This window comes from Scyliorhinus torazame, chromosome 9 (genome assembly GCF_047496885.1).
Source record: "Scyliorhinus torazame isolate Kashiwa2021f chromosome 9, sScyTor2.1, whole genome shotgun sequence".
NCBI classification, from domain to species: Eukaryota; Metazoa; Chordata; class Chondrichthyes; order Carcharhiniformes; family Scyliorhinidae; genus Scyliorhinus; species Scyliorhinus torazame.
Window position 1 is genome coordinate 28,347,435 of NC_092715.1, and position 24,365 is coordinate 28,371,799.

General features: G+C 49.6%; 1 protein-coding gene across 3 annotated transcripts in view; it reads right to left on the reverse strand.

The window, feature by feature from the left end:
- aadat (aminoadipate aminotransferase) overlaps positions 1-24,365 on the reverse strand; it is a 119,431-nt gene that overhangs the window by 13,377 nt on the left and 81,689 nt on the right. For all 3 annotated transcript variants that reach the window (XM_072515755.1, XM_072515753.1, XM_072515754.1), the window contains exons 9-11: positions 17,388-17,484; positions 9,333-9,394; positions 8,051-8,115 (exon numbers count right to left, since the gene is read on the reverse strand). In XM_072515755.1, the coding sequence (XP_072371856.1) occupies positions 8,051-8,115; positions 9,333-9,394; positions 17,388-17,484 (224 nt within the window). The remainder of the gene's footprint in view (positions 1-8,050; positions 8,116-9,332; positions 9,395-17,387; positions 17,485-24,365) is intronic.

Genomic DNA, 24,365 nt, shown 5'->3' on the forward strand with positions numbered 1-24,365 from the left:
TATTACTGGGCAAGTGCCGCTTGATGGCGCTGTTGATGACACTTTCCGTCACTTTGCTGTTGGTCGAGAGTAGACTGGATGGTAATTGGCTGCCGTGGTGGGCAAATTGGCTGTCTTGATTCCCTACACTCAAAAAGTGCTACATTGCTGTCTGTGGGATCTCTCTGTGCGCAAATTGGCTGCCCTGCCTTCCTACACAAAAGCAATCGTCAAAAAGTTCTTCAAGGCTGCGAATCACCTTGAGGTGTCCTCGTGTTGCGGAAGACAGAAAATCTACTTCCTGGCAATTAGCTACGGAAAGTGTTCGATTGCTGTCTAATGGGATCTTTCTGTGTGCAAATTGGCTGTTGCGTTGCCTACATTTCAATAGCGACAACGCTTCATATAGAAAAAGTGCTCCGTTGGCCAGAGAGGGCCGTGCGGCGTCCGGAGACCGTGGAAGGTTTTACAAAAAGGCAAGTCATTGGACTGGATATTACGTGGCTGGGGGGGGGGGGGGCAGATGGATCACCAACCCGGCCCCACATCCCATCCCACCCCACCCTGGAAGCAAAGATGGGTTGGCACAAAGCCGGCCCGCTCGACAGTAGCCAGCCTGCCAGCTAGCCACAATGTGTCGCGCGGTGGGCTCGACAAGTGCCGAGTGGGACTTCAGACAAGTTCCTCACTGGGGTGGAAGACCCCGCCCTCGGGAGTGGGTGATGCCAAGACTGCAAGAGCAGGAGGAAGGTCCATGGATTCCAGAAACAGGTAAGTCTGGAGCCTTGGGCAGGGAGCGTTTGTGGATGTTGGGGAGGGGGATGGTTTTATGCCAGCAGGCAGGTAGGAATCCTCCAATAGGCACAGGGCAACCCCCAAAGATAGAAGCCCACTCCACCCCCAGCCCTTGGAAGAGATTATTTAGAATATAATGCTTACCGCTCCTGCTTTAAACTCAAAGATCAATACAGCACAGGAACAGGCCCTTCGGCCCTCCAAGCCTGCGCCGACCATGTACCTGCCTAAACTAAAGCCGTCTGCACTTACAGAGTCCGTACCCTTCCATTACCACCCCATTCATATACTTGTCTAGATGCCCCTTAAATGCCGCTATTGTACCAGCTCCCACCCCCTCTCCAGGCAGCACGTTCCATATATTTGCCACGCTCGGTGTAAAAAACCTGCCTTGCACATCTGTTCCAAACTTTTCCCCACGCACTTTAAACCTCTGTCCCCTAGTACTTGACTCTCCGACCCGAGGAAAGAGCATCTGACACTCCTGCCCAACAGCCTACGCCAACCGTTCTATGTCACAGGAGGTACATTATCGGGGGTCAATTCGTTTGGTAACAAACCTAATTGACCCTTAATTATCTATTTAAATATGGTGGGCAGGCTTCCGAATTCTGTGCCCGCCCACCCAGCTGCCACATTATGGGGGTGAACACGGGGTGGCAGGGTGCACAGTGCCCTCTCCCCAACAGAAACACCCCTGGCGGGGGCACGTACAATGCAACCCTTTGTCTTTTAAAAAAATGTTTTTGCTCCTTCGTTTCAGGGAAATCAGTCATGGATAACAAATGCTGGCCTTGACAGCGATGTTCCCATCCCATGATAGAATAAAAATGCAACCAGTACAGTGCTGGAATGATACTAGTTAGAGAGTCCTGCGTTCAATAGCACCAGAGGTTAGTGCCAGAGTCTGTCGGGCTAAGGGTGCCTTCTTACTGTTTTTCCCTTGAGACCTAGATGCAGGCAGTGGTGTAGCAGTATTGCCACTGGGCTAGTAACACAGGTTCTGCCCTGGGGACCTGGGTTTGAATCGAATTTGAATACAATAAAAAAACATCTGGAATCAAAAAAGGTCTAGGGAAGACCATGAAACCCACCTGGTTTATCCATACCCGGTCTGGCCTACACGTGACTCCAGACCCACAGCAATGTGGGTGGCTCCAAATGCCCTCTGAAATGGCCTGGCAAGCCACTCAATTCAAGGGCGATTAGGGATGGGCAACAGATGCTGGACCAGCCAGCCACACCCCGTAAAATGAATTTAAAAAGTCCGTTTATGGGTTTCGAGAGCTGTTTTCTCTCGTCTAAAGCTGAATATTTGACCACACCCGCCAATCATGCTGACTGACACTGTGGACAAAATGGAGAGAAACTGCGCTGGCAGGATCTCGTGGACATGCTCGACTTCATTCGAACTCATCGATCCACGTCAAATGTTGGAAGCGTGCATCAGGTGCGTTAACGTCTAAATAGATTAAAAGAAAAGGCGAGGTTAACGTTTTGGATAATGTGCACCACTCTGATCTGCTCGCTGGCCACATCGCTTTCGGGTTTTACGTCTTTATGGGCCCAATGGGAAGCACAGGAGGCATAAAGGAGCAGAAGGAAATGCTGATAAGAACATAAGAACTAGGAGCAGGAGTAGGCCCTCTGGCCCCTCGAGCCTGCTCCGCCATTCAATGAGATCATGGCTGATCTTTTGTGGACTCAGCTCCACTTTCCGGCCCGAACACCAGAACCCTTAATCCCTTTATTCTTCAAAAAACTATCTATCTTTATCTGAAAAACATTTAATGAAGGAGCCTCTACTGCTTCACTGGGCAAGGAATTCCATAGATTCACAACCCTTTGGGTGAAGAAGTTCCTCCTACACTCCGTCCTAAATCTACTTCCCCTTATTTTGAGGCTATGCCCCCTAGTTCTGCTTTCCCCGACCAGTGGAAACAACCTGCCCGCATCTATCCTATCTATTCCCTTCATAATCTTATATGTTTCTATAAGATCCCCCCTCATCCTTCTAAATTCCAACGAGTACAGTCCCAGTCTACTCAACCTCTCCTCGTAATCCAACCCTTTCAGCTCTGGGATTAACCTAGTGAATCTCCTCTGCACACCCTCCAGTGCCAGTACGTCCTTTCACAAGTAAGGAGACCAAAACTGAACACAATACTCCAGGTAAGGCCTCACTAACACCTTATACAATTGCAGCAGAACCTCCCTAGTCTTAAACTCCATCCCTCTAGCAATGAAGGACACAATTCCATTTGCCTTCTTAATCACCTGTTGCACCTGTAAACCAACTTTTTGCGACTCATGCACTAGCACACCCAGGTCTCTCTGCACAGCAGCATGTTTTAATATTTTATCATTTAAATAATAATCCCTTTTGCTGTTATTCCTACCAAAATGGATAACCTCACATTTGTCAACATTGTATTCCATCTGCCAGACCCTAGCCCATTCACTTAGCCTATCCAAATCCCTCTGCAGACTTCCAGTATCCTCTGCACTTTTTGCTTTACCACTTATCCGAGTGTCGTCTGCAAACTTGGACACATTGCCCTTGGTCCCCAACTCCAAATCATCTATGTAAATTGTGAACAGTTGTGGGCCCAACACTGATCCCTGAGGGACACCACTAGCTACGGATTGCCAACCAGAGAAACACCCATTAATCCCCACTCTTTGCTTTCTATTAATTAACCAATCCTCTATCCATGCTACTACTTTCCCTTTAATGCCATGCATCTTTATCTTATGCAGCAACCTTTTGTGTGGCACCTTGTCAAAGGCTTTCTGGAAATCCAGAAAGGGGCGTGATGAAGAGGGGGGATGGACGTAGGTTTAAAGGACCTCCTTCAGCGCTGTACCTTTTACAATCATTCTGCGTTTACCCATTGCTCTGTCGTCTCTCGCGGTTGTAGTCCCTTGCAACTCATTTCCGAAGCTTCTTTTTTGAATAGACGGTTAAATGATAAGCTGGCAAAGTCTGCGATTGGATCACCACCCAGGGGCAGCGTCAATAAGCAACAGCTAAAATTAGAAACCAGCTCTGGGCCTCGGAGGTCTGCTGGCTTCCGTCTGATCTTCAGAAGAAGGGGAAAATGGGAGTTGGCAGCAGGCAACTCTGGAAAGCATTTACAAATTCATGTCTCCATGCCCACCTCAGGTCTGAACCTTCAGGGTGCTAAGAAACGAGCTGTGGGAGTCCTCCTTTCAAAATGATAGGGCTCCCCCATCCACCATGATGGCCTGGCAGCTGTGGCCACCCTTAATCTTTACTAATTCATCAAGTCTTTGAAGGCCGCCTCGACTGAGCCAGTGTTAACCCACATCCCCGAATGAATAAAGAAAAAAAAAGAGACCCCACAAACAACAGGGCAGCATGGTAGCACAGTGGTTAGCATTGCAGCTTCACAGCGCCAGGGTCCCAGGTTCGAATCCCCCCCCCCCCCCCCCGAGTCGCTGTCTGTGTGGAGTCTGCACGTTCTCCCCGTTTCTGCGTGGGTTTCCTGCGGGTGCTCCGGTTTCCTCCCACAGTCCAAAGGTTAGGTGGATTGGCCATGCTAAATTGCCCCTTAAGTGTCCAAAAAAGGTTAGGAGGGGTTATTGGGTTAAGGGGATAGGGTTGAAGTGAGGGCTTAAGTTGGTCGGTGCAGACTCCATGGGCCGAATGGCCTCCTTCTGCACTGTATGTTCTATGTTTGTTCTATGCAACAACATTGAGTTAAATTAGCAGGTCCTGGTGAGGTTGGTGACAGGCGAAATATGAAAGGACTTCCATTCTTTTAATAGTGCCATGGGATATTTTGACACAGGTCTCAGATTTAATATCTCAACTGAAGGGCAAGAAATCAGAGTGCCTTCCGACCAGGGTCTCCCCAAGCTGTGGACTGCGACCCTTGGGCTGAGCTATTGGGCTTGCGAGCTCTGCGGCAGAAATGGCAGTTGTGTGGAATGCACACTCAGATTTCACAGTCCTCGCTCTTTAAATGTGTGTGACTTTTCTTTTGTCTGTGAAAGTGGCCGAATCCAATGAGTCCCGAGGCCCGATCGCCTGCAAAGCCGTGTTTCAGTTGTTATTTTTGTTCTCTCACCGTCTCTTTCCTGCACCTCTCCCGTGGGACTTCCATCTCGTCCACGGTCTCCGCAGATTCGATTGGCCCTCCCGTTTGTAGAACCTGCCCGTTCACCTGTTCCCCCCCCTCCCCCCCCCATCCCTGTGCTCTGTGACTGACATCGACTCCTAGTTACAATTCTCATCCTCGTTCTCAACTCTTTCGAAGTCCTTGCCTCTCCCGATCGCTCCAGACCCACGAGCCTCCCGAGACTCCCACTCTCCTCTAACTCCGGCCCCTTGAACAGTCCCATTTTAACCATTCCACTATCAGTGGCCGTGACGGTATGTGGGCAGCACGGTAGCACAGTGGTTAGCACTATGGCTTCACAGCTCCAGGGTCCCAGGCTCGATTCCCGGCTTGGGCCACTGTCTGTGCGGAGCCTGCACGATCTCCCCGTGTCTGCGTGGGTTTCCTCCGGGGGCTCCGGTTTCCTCCCGCAAGGTCCGAAAGACGTACTGTTAGGTAAATTGGACATTCTGAATTCTCCCCCCAAACAGGCGCCGGAGAGTGGCGACTAGGGACTTTTCACAGTAACTTCATTGCAATGTTAATGTAAGCCTACCTGTGACACAAATAAAGATGATGATTATTATTATTCGCGCCTTCAATTGCCAAGGTTCTGGAATTGGCTCCAGAAATCTTTTCGCCTCTCTCCTTGAAGATGCTCTTTACAGCTTTTATTTATTCGAGATCTTTGAGGACGTAACAAGCAAGGTGGATAAAGGAGAACTGAAGGGGCTGGTTTTAGCACACTGGGCTAAATAGCTGGCTTTTAAGGCAGGCCAGCAGCATGGTTCAATTCCCGTTCAAGCCTCCCCGAACAGGCGCCGCAATGTGGCGACTAGGGGCTTTTCACAGTAACTTCATTGAAGCCTACTTGTGACAATAAGCGATTTTCATTTTCATTTTTTCATTTCAAGTTGTGGTGACCTTGCATTTCCTGAACACATTTACTAAGGTACCCCATCAAAGGTTACTATACAAAAGCCAATGGCATGTCAGGACAGAAAGAAGATTGGTTAGCTAACAGGAAGCAGAGAACAGGGATAAATGGGTCTTTGTCAGACTGGCAAGCTATCACTCGTGGGGTGCCACGAGGGATCAGTGTTGGAGCCTCCAATAATTTACAATCTCTATCAATAGCTTGGATGAAAGGATTTGCGGATGACACCAAGATAGGTAGCAAATTGAGTTGTCGGAGGAGGTGAAGAATCTACAAAGAATTGTGGACAGTTTAAGTGACCGTAAGACCTTAAGAAATAGGAACAGGAGGAGGCCATTCGGCCCTTTGAGGCTGCTTCGCCGTTTAATAAGATCATGGCAGAGGTGGGAAAAATGAATTTTCCACTTCAGTAAGGAGAATAGAAACATAGTATGCTATTTAAATTCGGGGCAGCACGGTAGCCTTGTGGATAGCACAATTGCTTCACAGCTCCAGGGTCCCAGGTTCGATTCCGGCTTGGGTCACTGTCTGTGCGGAGTCTGCACATCCTCCCCGTGTGTGCGTGGGTTTCCTCCGGGTGCTCCGGTTTCCTCCCACAGTCCAAAGATGTGCAGGTTAGGTGGATTGGCCATGATAAATTGCCCTTAGTGTCCAAAATTGCCCTTAGTGTTGGGTGGGGTTACTGGGTTATGGGGATAAGGTGCCAGTGTTGACCTTGGGTAGGGTGCTCTTTCCAAGAGCCGGTGCAGACTCGATGGGCCGAATGGCCTCCTTCTGCACTGTAAATTCTATGATAAAATGGTGCGGGATTGCAGAACCCGGGGGTAGAGAGGGTTGTGTGTGCATCCTGGCATGTGAATCACAAGAAGTTTGTGTGCAGGCACAGCAAGCTGGGTCACTGAATCCATTCAAGGCTGAGTTAGGCCGATGTTTGATAGCTGAGTGAGTCGAGGGTTAGGGGGCAGACAGGAGAGTGCAGGTGAGGCCACATACCAGATCAGACATGATCGTATCGAATGGTGGAGCAGGCTCCAGGGGCCGGGTGGCCTACCCCCACGCCCAAGTCCGACGTTCCTGCCAAAACCTCCTTTGAGAAAGCTTCTAGCCGTCTGCCCCCATATCTCTTTTTGTGGCCTGGTGTCAAACTCGGCTTGATAATGGAGCACCTGAGAATGCTCGAGAAAGGTGCTACTTCAATGCGAGTTGTTGTTAAGGGGATTTGATGTGGGCAGAGCTGCTTCGTTCAACAGACGTTTAAGCAGATTCACAGACTTCCACATCCTATGTACAGAGAGTGCAAGAGCTGCTCCTCAATTTCTGCCCTCATTCAGCCCATGCCCCCCAACTTCGGTCACTCATTGTGCTGGAGGGGAGGGGCGCAGTGGCCAAGTCGAAGGACGGCCTCACAGGAGTGCTCCTCGGCCTGGTCCAGCTTTGGTCAGAGGTCCGTCGAATCATAGAATTTACAGTGCGGAAGGGGGCCATTTGGCCCATCGAGTCTGCACCGGCCCTTGGAAAGAGCACCTAGCTTAAGCCCACACCTCCACCCTCTCCCCGTAACCCCACCAAACCGTTTTTGGACACCAAGGGGCAATTTATCATGGCCAATCCACCTAACCTGCACATCTTTGGACTGTGGGAGGAAACCGGAGCACCCGGAGGAAACCCACGCAGACACGGGGAGGACGTGCAGACTCCGCACGGACAGTGACCCAAGCCGGGAATCGAACCTGGGACTCTGAAGCCGTGAAGCAACAGTGCTAACCACTGTGCTACTGTGCCGGCGGTGTTCGTTCGCACCCAACTGCCCGCTCCCCCTTCGTCGCTATGTTCAGACCTGTGCTTCCCTGAAGTGGGTTCATGTGGTGCCCATTTGTACACGCGTGACCCTCCCTGACCCGCCGGGCTGGAGTCCTTCATCGACATTCGGAACCAAATTTTACTTCAAATAGATGGAGGAACCCGTCAAATTTTAGTTAAACTGGCATTCACCTTGCCAGTGCCCCTCCTGGTGAAATAAAGTGCTTCCCATCCCCACTCTGCCCACCGCCCCTCCTGGGGGTTGGGATAGGAGGGACCAGTTAAAATTACAACGATTGTTCAAATGTAACTCTGAATTCTCCACGAAGTCCCCCGAGGTGTTTTCTACGTTACAGGAGTTGCGTCAATGTTCACGGTGTTTTGTCTGCCGGTCGCTTAACTTTGAAAGTTTTACCTTTCAGCCACCTTTCTGCGGACAACTGCATGGTATCTCGCTGCTTGGCGTAAAACTCCACCACACTGTCAGAAAACAATGGGAAAAGAAGCAATTCAAATCCGTCAGTAACACGCTGGGTATTCTATTAGATTCTCACAAAAAATAACCCTCAAATTCTTCCAACACACAACATACACACAACATACACACACATACACATGCACACACATACACATACACACACCACACACACACACACCATACGCACAGAACAGAACAATGTCATAGAATACCTACAGTGTAGAAGGAGGCCATTTGGCCCATCGAGCCTGCACGGACCCTCTGAAAGAGTACCCTATCTAGGCCTACTCCCCCACCCTATCTCCGTAACCCCATAACCCCACCTAACTTGCACATCTTTGGAAGCTTAAGGAGCAATGCAGCATGACCAATCCACCTAACCTGCACATCTTTGGGCTGTGGGAGGAAACCCGGAGGAAACCCACGCACACACGGGGAGAAAGTGCAGACTCCACACAGTCACCCGTGGCTGAAATTGAACCCAGGTCCCTGACGCTGTGAGGCAGCGGCGCTAACCACTGTGCAGCCCTACACGCTATACGCAAACACACGCACATCATTAATACACACACACAGATAAAATACACACACACACACCACAGACAAACACACACCTCTCCAGCCAAGTGTTTCTTTTGAAAAAATCCCTCCCCATCATCACTTTGAACAAACCCCAGACCAGCCATTCCTTCTGGGATCTCGAGCACAACTCACAACTAACAGCACATTACTTCAATCTGTTTCCTCTGGTTACCAACCACTGGAACCAGTTTCTTCCTATTTACTCCATCAAAACCATCCATGATTCTGAGAACCTCTGCACAACATCCTCTTAATCTTCTCTGCCCTAAAGTGAACGATCTTTTGGCTTTTCTAGAAGCTAGAGGAAAGTAAAATGAAACATCCACCCGTGGCTAATTCACTGATCGTATTGAGAGAAACAAAGGGACTGTTGTACCCTCAATAACGACGCGAGAGAGTAAAACGGTAAAGAAGGCTTTAATAAGCTAAGAACTAGCCTGGTGCCGAGTCGGGTGCTTACTGGGTGCCGCCTGCATGCGGCCCCTTATATACGACTCCCCGGTGGGCGGAGCCGGAGGCGGAGTCCCCCAGGGTTCCAAGCCCGGTCTTAAAGGGGACATCACCTTACATGATGATAAGGGTGCAGTCATGCAATAACCGTTCATCACAGGGACAAATGCTACAATATAATTTTTACCTGTCGATATGCTTCAGGAAGCCATCCTGTCCCCATTGCTGGAGTAGCTGCAGAACCATGAGCTATAAATGGAACACAGATTAATTGCACACATTTTGATGCACTTAAACAGGCAGCAGCTCCTAGAGTTGAAAACGATGTTTAACGGGAGCAGGGACAAGCCCAGAAATAGGAACACAGACACGCTTTTCCCCCCCAGATGGATGAAAATAAAGGCCAAACATGGTTTGCGTGGTAGCGATTCAATCTCGGTATTGTATTTGACTCCGAAATGAGCTACTGACCACGCATCTGTACCATCGTGAAGACCACCTTATTTCAAATCCATAACATCACCCGTCTCCGACCCCAGCTCATCTGCTGTGGAAGCCCTCAACGCGACAACTCCCAACGTACTCACGGCTGACCTCGCACATTCTATCCAGAAACTGGAGGTCATCCAAAACGCTGCTGCTCACGTCTGAACAGGTTTCCGTTCAACCGTCGCCCCTGTGCTTGCTGACCCACACAGGCTCCTGATTTAAGGGTTCTCACCTATACCCTCAGTACCTTCCTTCCGGATCTGAGGAGGAGATTTCGGAGCATTCCCAGCAATCCATTCCTCACCTTGGCTACCTGCCTTCCTTTCACTCTCCCACTGCCTGTCCTTTTCAAAATTAGGGGGGTGATGGAGCAAAGGTTAAAATTTATGGATTAGCTCCTCATCGTCACCCATAATTGCTGCTTGTCAAGCAGACTTCAACATGGGTTCTTATTATGGAGGGCATAATGACCTCTCTCAGAGCCTCAGAGGTTGTTGCAACACCCAATGCTCGTTCCCATCTATCAAAATTGTTCTGCTTGACCCTTTAGAATTTGGCATACGTCTGCCCCAGCTGTCTCCTTAGATTCCGAAACGTTTGCCTATATGCCTCAGGGGACAATTCCTATGCACCCAGAATAGCCTCGTCATTGTCTTAGACACCCCCTCTGACAGGGAAGCATAAAATTCCTGTGCCCGCCCCGTCAATTTACTTTGCACGGGTAATGTCCACTTTTCCTTTGGTCTCTCCATTTGGGTCCATTTTCTCAAAAGTCCTGAAAAAGGTTTCTTCCTCCTTCTCTTCAAATTTTGGGAGGGTTTGTACAAACTTAAACATATCGTCACTGGTTTGCGTTCTCAGGTTAAGCTGCCCTCTAGCTTCTGCAGTTCCCTTTTAATTCCCAGTGCCTTAAGCTGCAACTCTCTCGTTTACTTTGTCCCCTTTTGCCTAAATCAAATCAAATCAAATCCCCACTCTATAATCCTAAATTCCTCATTTCCATCTTCATTTCTTTTCGCTGCGTATCTAATTTCTTCATTTGTAACTGGATTGTTGCCAGGACCCACACTGTGTTTCTGACATCTCTTCAAATTTAAATGCTCTATTGTTGTCTCGCCCTAAAGTCGGGTGCTCTACATCAGCTTCAATCCACTTGAGCCTCAAGACAAAGTTGGCAATGACACATAAACCGCTGAGGTAAAGCTCAGACTATGCAATATAGGGTAAATAATGGAACAATCTGAGAAAGTTTATGCATTGGAAACCAATGCATCGCTGTGTAGTGTGTCACGTGATTGTGTGGTGACATCATCAGAGGCACTTGGGAGATTTTCCCTCTCGTTCGCATTAGACTGCGAGCAACACCCAAGTCTCACTAACTAGTTAAGTAACCTACGATGTAGCAACCTGTTCACCCTTTGTCTCTACTGTGAAGAGCAGATCCACTAAAAACATAACAGTAAAGGCAAAGGATGGAGTTGTGGGAAGGTAGGTCACATAACAAAGGCGTGCTGGGCCAAATTCCTCAAACCTGGAAGATGCATTGATTGATTGACTGATTTATTGTCACATGTACCGAAGTACAGTGAGAAGCAATTTTCTGCGGCTAAGGAAAGGTACACAATAGACAAAAAGAATAATCGACAAAGTACATCGACAAATAGTGATTGGTTACAGTGTGGAACAAGTGTCTGCGTGGGTTTCCTCCGGGTGCTCTGTTTTCCTCCCACAAGTCCCGAAAGACGTGCTTGTTAGGTGAATTGGACATTCTGAATTCTCCCTCCCGAACAGGCACCGGAATGTGGCGACTAGGGGCTTTTCACAGTAACTTCATTGCAGTGTTAATGTAAGCCTATTTGTGACAATAAAGTCATAAATTTTCCTTTTACTATGTGCAACGGCAGTTTTGCAGATTGAACCATTGGTTCAATCTGCATCATGGAATCACCTGTCACTTTCCGCATATATTCTCAGGATTATATCAGATGGCTTTAATGGTACGTTCTTGAGCTGTCGTTGATGTAAATTTTCAGAGATGAGAAGTAACAGCGGCTTCCGCATCTACTTCCATTTTTAATTTAGTTCCCACTCAGTTTGTTTGTGCTTCGCCTTGCATCGATTACATACTGAGTTGTTTGAGTTCCTTGATCTCGCTAGACATTGTGGGCGCGATTCTCCACTCCCACGCCGGTTGGGAGAATCGCCTGGGCCGCCAAAATTTCCTGGGGACGCCGGTCCGACGCCCTCCCGCGATTCTCCCAAGCGGCAGGAACGGCCCGGTCGAGTTTCGCGGGCCGCAGGCCGGAGAATCGCCGGAGACACCCAAAATGGCGATTCTCCGGCACCTCCGCTATTCTGAGGCCCGGATGGGCCGAGCGGCCAGGCCAAAACGGCGGGTTCCCCCCGGCGCCGTCCACACCTGGTCGCTGCAGTCGTGGGCGGTGCGTGAACGCTGGGGGGGGCGGCCTGTGGGGGGGGCGAGGGGGGATCCTGCACCGGGCTTCACCTGGAATGTGGGGTGGCCCGCGATCGGTGCCCACCGATCGTCGGGCCGTCCTCTCTGAAGGAGGACGTCCTTCCTTCCGCGGCCCCGCAAGATCCGTCCCCCATCTTCTTGCGGGGCGGATTGGGACAGGACGGCAACCACGCATGCGCGGATGACGTCCGTTATGCGGCGCCGGCTGCGTCATCTATGCGGCGCCGCCTTTACGCGGGCGACAAGACCTGGCGCGGGTAGATGACACAGGGCCTGGCGTGGGCCCATTGTCAGGGCCTGAATCGGTCGGGACCGGGGCCGTTCCGCGCCATTGTGAACCTCGACGGCGTTCACGATGGCGCGGCCACTTCGGCGTGGGAGTGGAGAATCCCGCCCCGTGTCTTCCTGGGAATGCTATCAAACCAAAAGTTAAAATGGAAGTTGGAAAATTGATCAAAGATGGGAGTGACTGAGAGTGTGACGATGAGCGATTGGGCAAACAATTGTCAAGTCAGAAGGCTCAGTAAGTATCTGCGGTGACTTTGAAATGATGATTAACTCAGTGCTGTGTGCCGACCAGTATTCCTTAACATTAATGGAGGACCTATTTGCTGGATTGTCGGGTGGACAGAAGTTCAGTAAGATAGATTTGTCCCAAGCAGGTGAAGGTGGCAGCTGAGTCGCAGCTTCGTATAACAACTGTAACACACAAAGGACTGTTCAGGAACCAGCGTTTGCCGTCCGGAATAAAGTCTGCACAGGCCCTATTGCAAAAGTCCATGGACTAAACCCTTAGTGGCCTCAATGGTGTTCAATGTTATTTTGATGGCATCCTAATTACCCGCAGCACTGACCATCGGCACCCTAAAGAATTTGGAAGTCACATTGGAGCATCTTGAAAGACACGCAGCCTGATTCTCTGTTCCTGAGACTAAATGTTGACGTCGGGGCAGGGTTAGTGGACTTCTGTGGCAGCAAAACTGGCGCTGCATCTGGACCAATTCAACTACCATTAAGGGGCTAGCACCAATGGCACGTGAACACAATCAATTCCAATGGGAAACGGTGCGGATTTGCCGGGTTCACGACTGACCCTGAAGAGGCTGACGTGCTGCAGCCGCAGATACACACTTCACTCCCCGCACACACCATCCCAGCCAACAAGATGACAGCAGGACGTGCGGTACCGAGATCCACCCGCACAAAACCGGAGACCCTGCTGGACACCGTGGAGGAGAGGCGGGTGACCCTGAACCCCGTGTGGGAAGGAGGCTGCCAGCTGCCGCCAAGTGCCGGGCCTGGGCGCAAGTGGCAGAGGCAGTCAGCGTTGTGGGCAGCACCCTCCAGACCGGCCAGCAGTGCAGGAGAAAAACTACATGGCCTCCACAGGGTGGCCTGGGTGAGTAGGCAGCACTCTGTTCCTGGCACTAACCCCCATCCCACACACCCGTAATCCCGCTGTGGTGAATGTATTCACCCAATGCATGAGCTGCCTGTATAATGATGTGACCTGTTGTGACCTATGACCTGGAAGTGGTGATACGAGCTACTTCCAGGTACTGTACTAGAACCCCGGTGGGCTCCGCCCTCACCGGGGCCATATATAGGCCGGCCACTCATTTGCACAGCCGACTCTGGCAGGCGAGTTCATGGTTAATAAAGCCTAATGTTCACTCACTCTCACGGTCTCAGAGTGAAATGACGGGATAACACCCACCCTCCCCACACGGAGGGTGACCGAACCCCCACTCTGCACCAAATGTCATCTGGTGAGCACGTCACACTGTCCGATCCATTGCAGGCGAAGGCAGGGACGTCCCGGGATTCCGGCACTCAGAGGATTGTTGGGAGGCCTGGAATCTGCGGAGTCCCAGTCAGATGACGACTGTATGATGACGGGGTGTGGTTCCGACATGTGGGCCCGATAATGAAAAATGAATGAAAATCGCTTATTGTCACAAGTAGGCTTCAAATGAAGTTATTGTGAAAAGCCCCTAGTTGCCACATTCCGGCGCCTGTTCGGGGAGGCTGGTACGGGAATTGAACCATGCTTCTGGCCTGCCTTGGTCTGCTTTAAAAGCCAGCGATTTAGCCCTGTGCTAAACCAACCCCTAATGAGGTTCCCAACGTTGTACGCCAGGAAACGCAGCCACCAATGACTTTGGACTTCACCCAGAGAGAAACAGGTTTAACGTTTTGAGTCCATATGATCTTTGTACAGAACCAGAGAGGGACAGCAATATGAGGAATTATATACTGGGGGGGGGGGGGGGGGTGCAAAATGGAAAGTCAGTGATAGGTCGGAGATAAGGTGAGATTGACAAAGCTGTCATGGACATGAGTCAAAGGGGCCCTTAGGGATTGAAGAGTGTTAACAGTGGCAAAGGTAGGATAACCAAATGTGCTAATAGGAGAACAGAAGTCAGTGCTCAGTGGGAACAAAACTGAGCAACAAGGGGCAGTGCCCCAAAACGGGAGGGGTGCGTAATGTTGGGACGTGGCAGGAAAACTGAAAAACAGAAAACAAGATGGAGGGGGGTCAAGATGGAGGGGAAAGTTCACAGTCTAAAGTTGTTGGAACTCAGTGGTTTTGAAACCGCAAGCGACCAGAAGATTGTAGTCTTTCCAGCATTTTGCGTTTTTAGTTCAGATTTTCAACATCTGCAATATTTTGCTTTTATTTGGGCGACTCGCGATGTTTTCCGCTCCCGTCGCCAAAGCCTCCCCGTTGGCGAATGGGAGCAAAAAATCCTGGCTGTCATTCCAGGGGCTGAGCAGGATACAATACATGACTGGAGAGGAATGGAGGTGGCACTGTCACTGGGCTAGGAATACTGAGACCCAGGACATTGCTCCGGTGACCCAGCTTCAATGGAAGGCGCTGGTGAAATTGGAATTCAATAAAAATCTGGAATTAAAAGTCTGATGGTGACCCTGAAAACATTGCCGATTGCTGTGAAATCCCATCTGGTTCACTAATGTCCTTTTGGCGAAAGAAATCTGCCTGATTGAGTTTTTGCTCTTTAAATAAGTCTGGAGCATGTCTGGATAACAGCCTCAAAACATTTTTCCATGTTGGGCTCTGAAGACGATAGACCCAGTATGGGTGGTGCAATGGTGCAATGTCTCCAGGGTTGTGGGGGGAGGAGGAGCTGGTGGAAGGGAAGGATTCCTATACTTTGTACTAAACAGTACATCACTGCTTGGGGCTAGAGAAATTTAATTGCTTTGTATAATAGGGAAGGGATTAGGTCTTATTTGGCCCAGACAGCTTAGGCAGGCCTACTATGTGAAAATATAGAACCCATTTTAGATGGCGCGAGGTACTTCTTTCCAGGGATAGCCGATGACCTCCAGGCTAAGTGGGTGGCACATGCAGATCCTCGGTCAGCATTCCGAAGGTTTGGAGAAGTGACAAGGATCACACAACACATCAGGAGGAAGACAAACGAATGGTGGCTCGTGCTACTTGGTCACTGTGATCTCCTGACGATCACTTGGTTACCACGAAGAGCCGGAGGAACATTTGCCCCCAAGGTGGAATTTAATGCCCTCCGCTTTGGCGAGTTAAGTGGTGGGGTGGGGGCATTTCAGGAAGTGGCAGGCGGGGATCACGACATCTTCCTGTCTCCACCCCGATTAAGTCCGTGGCGGGAAGGCTTCTGGACGACCTGGTCCTGCTGCCTCTGGTATTTACAGGGGGCATGAAATGAAGACCCTTGCGGGGCTTCTTGCAAGCTTTCAGTGGGGTGAATGGTGGTGGGTGGGTGCCCCTCTTTGAAAGGCACTCGGTGCCTGGTCGAAGGGCACGGTATTGGGGTGCAGGAAGGGGTCCACACTTGGACATAGAATCCATAGGGTGCAGAGGAAGGCCATTCAGCCCAGCTAGACTCACTGACCCTCTGACAGAGCACCCTATCTACATCCGCCCCCGCCCTATCACCATAACCCCACCTAACCTGCGGGGAGGCAGTGGCGTAGTTGGTATTGTCAGTGAACTAGTTATCCAGTGACCCAGGGTAATGTTCTGGGGACCAGGGTTCGATTCCCACCACGGCAGATGGTGAAATTGAATTCAATAAAAATCGTGAAATAAAAGTCTAATGGTGACCACTGCCGATTGTCGTAAAAACCCATCTGGTTCACTAATATCCTCTTGGGAAGGAAATCTGCCGTCCTTACCTGGTCTGGCCTACATGTGACTCCAGTCCCAAAGCTTTGTGGTTGAGCCTTAAATGTCCTCTGAAATAGCAAACCTTCAGTTCCAGGGCAATTTGGGGCAGGCAATAAATGTTGGCCCAGCCAACGACCTGCACATCCCCTGAACGATTAAAAATATATATCTTTGGACACTGTGGGGCAATTTTAGCGTGGCCAATCCACCTAACCTGCACACCTTTGGACTGTGGGAGGGAACCGGAGCACCCGGAGGAAACCCACGCAGACACGGAGAGAACGTGCAAACTCCACACAATCACCCGAGGTCGAATTGAACCCGGGTCGCTGGCGCTGGGGTGCCTGGACTGGCGCTGAACTCTTTAGTGGCGACTGCCCCCCCCCCCCCACCCCCCCTCCCATTTCTTCATGATTCACCTCTGGCCTGGGTCCATGAGAGTTCTGGGCTTCAGGTGACAGGCAGCCTTCGAAGGGGGGGGGGGAAGAGGTGATGCGGGGCCCATGCCGGCTCTCCAGTCGGTTGGCCAGGCTCCCATGGCCTACATTAAATCCAGCCCCTGTAGTTTGTTGAAAATTACGTTGCGACATTACGACAGTGACGGCACATCAAAAGCACTCCTTTGGCAGCGAACTGCTTTGAGCCATCCTGAGGGTTTGCTGATTTTGTTTCAGTGCAACTTCTTTCTCTTTGTCCTCCTTCTCTGGTTTATGACCGCCCACAGTTGATCCCATGACTGTGGGAGGAGCAAAGCGACGTGTGAGAAAGTCAGGATGTGCCACTGGCGGCAGGTTCAATGGTCCTTTTCTTGACCGACTCAAGGTGGTTTCATTAAGGTAACTGTCCAAAATCCCTCCATTTTATCAAATTACCAATCACTTCGAACAAAGATCGCTCAACGTCTTTTTGAAAGCAGAATAAATTTCACGCAAATGTGCTCTCGAGACGTGTACTGCGGAGGCTGAATTCACCCCCATGCTATCAGAGAATAGTGTGCTCGAAATGTTAAAACAAAAATAAATGGCCATTTGATTGGTTTCCTTCTGACCAACAGCGACTATCCCCTTTGAGTTAAATTTGATATTAGTCAGGAGCAAAATTACCTGAGTGAAGGTACTGACGTGTATCGATGAAACTTGGATATGTAAAACGACTCGATCTAGGAGTGGTTTCGGACCAGTTAAGAATCCCATTCTCAGCCTATTAAAACACAGAACAAGATCAGGGTCGGGATTCTCCCAAAGAGCGGCGTGAACTACCTCCGGCCTCGGGCCGCTCGGAATCCTCCGCACTTCCGGGGGCCAGGCCGGCGCTGGTGGGGTTGGCGCCGCGCCAACCAGTGCCAAGGGCCTCTGCCGGCCTGCCCGAGTTGGCGCATGCGCAGGACAGCCAACGTGTTCTGGCACATGCGCAGAACCGGTGGCGTGTTTCCTGTGCACACGCAAGGGGTTTCCTCTCCGCGCCGGCCATCGCGGAGCCTTACAGAGGCCGGCGCGGAGGGGAAAGAGTGCCCCCACGGCACAGGGCCGCCCGCAGATCGGTGAGCCCAGATCGCGGGCCAGGCCTCCGTGGGGGCCCCCCCAACCCCCTCCCCCCCCCCCCCAACGAGGACCCCGCTAACCGCCCTCAAAGCCAGGTCCCGCCGGTATGGACCATGTCTAATCCACACCGGCGGGGCTGGCCGAAGACGGCCGGCCGCTCGGCCATCGGGGGCCCGGAGAATCGCCGGGGGGGGGGTTGGTCCACTGCCAATGACCCCAAAACGGCGCGGCGTGATCCCCGCCCGAAAACCAGTGCCGGTAAATTCGTCAGCCGGCGTCGGAGCGTCGGGGCCGGATTCACGCCGCTCCCCGGCAATTTTCCAACCCAGCGGGGGTCAGAGAATCCCGCCCCAGAAGTTTCAAATATTTCCTGTTCAATTATTTTTTTAAAAATTCAATATATAAAAAGAGTCACGGAATCACAGAATTGCTACAGTGCAGAAAGAGGCCATTTGGTCCAGTGTATCCGTACTGGATCTCCACATGAGCAACATGACTCAGCGCCATACCATTGCCTTTTCCCCGTACTCCTTCCCGTTGTTTCTATCGGAAGGATCACCTCTTGGATGCCTCGATTGAACCTGCCTCCACCACACTTCCAGGCCGTGCATTCCAGACCCCAACCACTTGCTGTGTGAAAACGTTTTTTCTCACATCACATTTCAGAGGCTAGACTCAGACATTAACAAGGTGAGCCAGCTTACAGTGTTGACTTTGTTTGCCCTGGAGTGCTGACTGGGTTGCAGTCGAGTGTTAAAGTGAGAGTTCGGTGACTGAGGGATATTAAGGGCTTATTTTTATCTAAAGTCTAGTCTTTCTATTATTTTGGTAAATTAACTTAAAAGTTGCTGTTTAGGTTAGAGGAAGGTATGTTTTCAATCAGCTTTAAAAAGAGGTTCTACTTGCAGCTACAGCTTGTTAATAAATTGATTGGATTAAGCCAGTGTTCAGAGGCTAGAGTCACACAGTATAAAGGTGTGCCAACTTACAATGCTGACTTTGTTTGCCCTGGAGTGCTGACTGGGTTGCATTAGAGTATTAAAGTGAGAGATTGGTGACTGAGGGAGAGCTGACTGCATTGCATTGGAGTATGTAATTGAAAATATGGAAAGATATGCCATTTGAAACAAGGAAGTCTGGCAATACCTGATCTAAGAGTGCACTAGAGAATGTAGGGAAAAATCCCACGAATGGCTAACAGCAGCTGCAGGAGAGGGCTGTGAAATGCAGATAGCCTTGGTCAAACAGGCTTAGCAAACAAAACAAGCAGGTCTTTTTTAAGTCACAATGGAGTGAATTTTAGTATACAGCTAAAAGCAATGTTTCACACCTCCTTTTGAAGTTAGGAAGCAGATGGAAAAGAATGGATGAGGTTTTCAGTTGAATTAGGTGACAAATGCTTAGGTGTGAAATTCTGCTGACACCAGTTGAATATGGGAAGCTGGAGACAACGTGTCGACGAGAACACAAATTAGACCCAAATCAAAGTCAAAATTATGAGCCGGGGACACAATTTGATAATAATAAAACTAGAAATGACAGGAACCAGAAGTCACACCAGTTTGAAATCAAAGCATTTTTGAACATCACAAAGGATACAATGTAATCAGAGATCTATGAGATGAGGTCATGCTCAAAATGAATACTTAGTCGTGTTAGAAATAATTCAGATTAAAGGTACCTTTTACAATCCAAGTGAAATAAAAGTTACTCTACAATAAAGTCCTAAAAACTTAATAACTGTTAGAAAGGTATATAAACCCTAAGAAAGGGGACAGCCAGCAGAGTCAGCTCAGAGTCAGCTCTCATAGCTCAGTCATGGGGAAGGGACAGAGCAAAGCAGCCGAGCTAAAACAGCTAATACATCTGAGAAAGACCAAAAGTTAAAGCAGAGAGAGAGAGAACCAGCTCTCATAGCTCGGTACATGGGAAAGATAGAGCATAGCAACCGAGCAGAACAGCGAATACATCTGAGGAAGACCAAAAGCTAAAGAAGAGTGATTGTCAAGGTGGACCTGAAGGTCTCTTCAACCAACCAGAAGAATCCAGAAGCAAGATCTTTTGGGGTTTTTTAATTTTTAATTTTTTAATGTTTATCATGTTTTTTGGGGGCAGCAAGCTATCATTGTATCATTTAGTAGAATCACCAATTTTAGAGGATTCACTTGGGAGAGTAGCAGCAGTATATATCTATATACTTTTTTTTCTAACGGCCTAACGGGTGTTTAATCTTTTCTTTCCCCCCCCCCTCCTTAAATCTCTGGGAATTCTGATCAGAGGGGATGGAGGCGAGAGCAGTTGCATGCTCCTCCTGTAGGATGTGGGTGATGACGGATACCACAGGTGTCCCCGTTGACTATACCTGCGGGAAGTGCACCCAATTCCAACTCCTCAGAGACCGCGTTAGGGAACTGGAGCTGGAGCTGGATGAACTTCAGATCATCCGGGAGGCAGAGGGGGTGATAGAGAAGAGTTACAGGGAGGTAGCCACACCCAAGGTACAGGACAAGAATAACTGGGTTACAGTCAGGGGAAGGAAAGGGAACGGGTAGACAGTCCAGGGATCCCTCATGGCCATTCCCCTTCAAAACAAGTATACCGTTTTGGATGTTGTTGTTGGGAGAGGGGGTATGACCTAACGGGGGAAGGCCCTAGCGGGCAGGTCTCTGGCACGGAGCCTGGCTCTGTGGCTCAGAAGGAAGCCAAGGAGAATAGAAAAGCAATAGTGATAGGAGACTCAATGGTTAGGGGAATGGAAAGGAGATTCTGTGGTCACGAATGAGACTCCCGGAAGGCATGTTGCCTCCCGGGTGCCAGGGATGTCTCGGGTCGAGTCTACAGGATTCTTAAGGGGAAAGGGAGCAACCAGAAGTCATGGTGCACATAGGCACCAACGACATAGCTGAGAAAAGTGATGATGATCTAAAAAGTGATATTAGGAAGTTAGGTTGGAAGCTAAAGAGCAGGACAAGCAGAGTAGTGATCTCAGGATTGCTACCGGTGCCACATGCACATGAGGCAAGCAACAGAGAGTGAGTGCAGCTGAACATGTGGCCACAGGGTTGGTGCAGGAGGGAAGGCTTCAGATATGTGGATCATTGGGATATCTTCTGGGGAAGGTGGGACCTGTACATGAAGGACGGCTTGCACCTAAACTGGAGGGGCACCAATATCCTGGGTGGGAGGTTTGCTAGAGCTCTTCGGGACGGTTTAAACTAGTTTGGCAGGGGGATGGGAACCAGAGCTATGGATCAGAGGATAGGGTAGCTGTTGAACAGGCAGAAATAGTATGCAGCGATTCTGCGAGGAAGGATAGACAGTTGATAGGGCAAAGTTGCACTCAGTCGAATGGGTTAAAGTGTGACTGTTTCAATGCAAGGAGTGTCAGGATTAAGGGAGATGAACTTAAGAGCATGGATCAGTACTTGGAACTACGATGTTGTCGCCATTACGGAGACATGGATTTCACAGGGGCAGGAATGGTTGTTAGATGTTCCGGGGTTTAGATGTTTTCAGAACAATAGGGAGGGAGGTAAAAGAGGAGGGGGAGTGGCACTGTTAATTAGGGAGTGCACCACAGCTGCAGAGAAGGAGGTAGTTGAGGGGGGTTTGTCTACTGAGTCAGTATGGATGGAAGTCAGAAACAAGAAAGGAGCATCACTTTATTGGGAGTTTTCTATAGATCCCCCAATAGCAGTAGAGAGACAGAGGAACAGATTGGGCGGCAGATCTTGGAAAGGTACAGAAGTAACAGAGTTGTTGTCATGGGTGACTTCAATTTCCCTAATATTGACTGGAACCTCCTTAGTGCAAATGGTTTGGATGGAGCAGATTTTGTCAGGTGTGTACAGGAAGGATTCCTGACTCAATATGTAGATAGGCTGACTAGGGGGAGGCCATATTGGACTTGGTGTTCGGCAACGAACCAGGCCAGATGTCAGATGTGTCGGTGAGAGAGCATTTTGGTGACAGTGACCACAACTCCTTGACCTTTACCATAGTTATGGAGAGGGATAGGAACACACAGTATGGGAAGGTATTTAATTGGGGGAGGGGAAATTATACTGCTATTAGACAGGAGCTGAGGAGCATAAAGTGGGAACAATTGTTCTTGGGGAAATGCACAACAGTAATGTGGGGATTGTTTAAGGAGCACTTGCTGCGAGTGCTGAATAGTTTTGGCCCACTGAGAGGAGGAGGGAATGGTAAGGTGACGGAGCCCTGGATGACAAGAGAAGTGGAGCTTCTAGTCAAGAGGAAGAAGGAAACTTACGTATGGTTGAGGAAGCAAGGATCTGGCATGGCTCGAGAGGGTTACCAGGTAGCCAGGAAGGAACTAAAAAATGGACTGAGGAGAGCTAGAAGGGGGCATGAGAAAGCCCTGGATGGAAGCATTAGGGAAAACCCCAAGGCGTTCTACACTTGTGAGAAATAAGAGGATCATCAGAGCGAGAGTAGGGCCGATCAGGGATAGTGGAGGGAACTTATGCCTCAAGTCTGAGGAGATAGGCCCTAAATGAATATTTTGATTCAGTATTCACGAGAGAAAGGGACCTTGTTGCCCATGTGCCCATGAGAACAGTGTAAACCAGATTAATAGACTCGATCAGGTTGGTATTAAGGAGGAGGATGTGCTGGAAATTTTGAAAAGCAACAGGATAGATAAGTCCCCTGGGCCTGACGGGCTTACTATGGGAAGCAAGGGACGAGAATGCTGCGCTGTTGGCGATGATCTTTGTGTCCTCACTCTCCACTGGAGTAGTACCGGATGATTGGAGGAAGGCGAATATTGTTCCCTGTTCAAGAAAGGGAATAGGGAAATCCCTGGGAATTACAGACCCATTAGTCTTACGTCTGTGGTGAGAAAAATATTGGAAAGGATTCTGAGAGATAGGATTTATGATTATTTAGAAAAACATAGTTTGATTAAAGATAGTCTGGATGGCTTTGTGAGGGGTAGGTCATGCCTCACGAGCCTCATTGAATTCTTTGAGGATGTGACGAGACACATTGATGAAGGTCGGGCAGTGGATGTGGTGTATATGGATTTCAGTAAGGCATTTGACAAGGTTCCCCATGGTATGCTCATTCAGAAAGCTAGGGGGCATTGGTACAGGGAAATTTGGCTGTCGGCACGGGCTTGGAGGGCCGAAGGGCCTGTTCCTGTGCTGTACATTTCTTTGTTCTTTGTTCTTTGGATACAGAATTGGCTGGCCAAAAGAAGACAGTGAGTGGCAATGGATGGAAAGTATTCTGCCTGGAGGTCAGTGACCAGTGTTTTCCCACAGGGATCTGTTCTGGGACCCCTGCTCTTTGTGGTTTTTATAAATGACTTGGATGAGGAAGTGGAAGGGTGGATTAGTAAGTTTGCCGATGACACAAAGGTTGGGGGAGTTGTAGATAGTGTTGAGGGCTATTGCAGGTTACAACAGGACATTGACAGGATGCAGAGCTGGGCTGAGAAGTGGCAGATGGAGTTCAACCGAGATAAATGTGAAGTGATTCATTTTGGAAGGTCGAAGTTGAATGCTGAATACATGGTTAAAGGCAGGATTCCTGGAAGTGTGGAGGAACAGAGGGATCTTGGGCTCCACGTACATAGATCCCTCAAAGTTGCCACCCAGGTTGATAGGGTTGTTAAGAAGACGTATGGTGTGTTGGCTTTCATTAACAGGGGGATTGAGTTTAAGAGCCGCGAGGTTTTGCTGCAGCTTTATAAAACCCTGGTTCGACCACACTTGGACTATTGCGTTCAGTTCTGGTCGCCTCATTACAGGAAGGATGTGGATGCCTTGGAGAGGGTACAGAGGAGATTTACCAGAATGCTGCCTGGACTGGAGGGCATGTCTTATGAAGAAAGGTTAAGAGAGCTAGGGCTTTTCTCACTGGAGCGAAGAAGGCAGAGAGGTGACTTGATAGAGGTGTACAAGGTGATGAGAGACCTGGATAGAGTGGATAGCCAGAGACTTTTCCCCAGGGTGGAAATGGCTGTCACGAGGGGCCATAATTTTAAGGTGATTGGAGGAAGGTATAGGGGAGATGTCAGAGGTAGGTTCTTTACACAGAGAGTGGTGGGTGTGGATTGCACTGCCAGCAGAGGTGGTGGAGTCAGTCATTGGGGACATTTAAGAAACTCTTAGACAGGCACATGGAAAGCAGTAAATTGAAGGGGTGTAGGTTAGGTTGATCTTAGATTAGGATAAATGGTCGGCACAACATCGTGGGCTGAAGGGTCTGTACTGTTCTACGTTCTATTTCCTTCTTTTCAAATCGCTTTAAATCTGTGCCCTCTCGTTCTGGAGCCTTTTATGAGAGGAAGCAGTTGTTCCCCATCCACCCTATCCAGCTCACTCATGATTTAGAGCATCTCTATCAAATGTCCTCTTAGCCTTCTTCTCTCCAAGGAGAACAGTCCCAGACTCTCCAATCTATCCTCATAACTGAAATTTCTCACCCCTGGAACCATTCTGTAAACCTCTCCTGCACTCTCTCCAATGCATTCACATCCTTCCTACAGTGCCGTCCAGAACTGTGCACAAT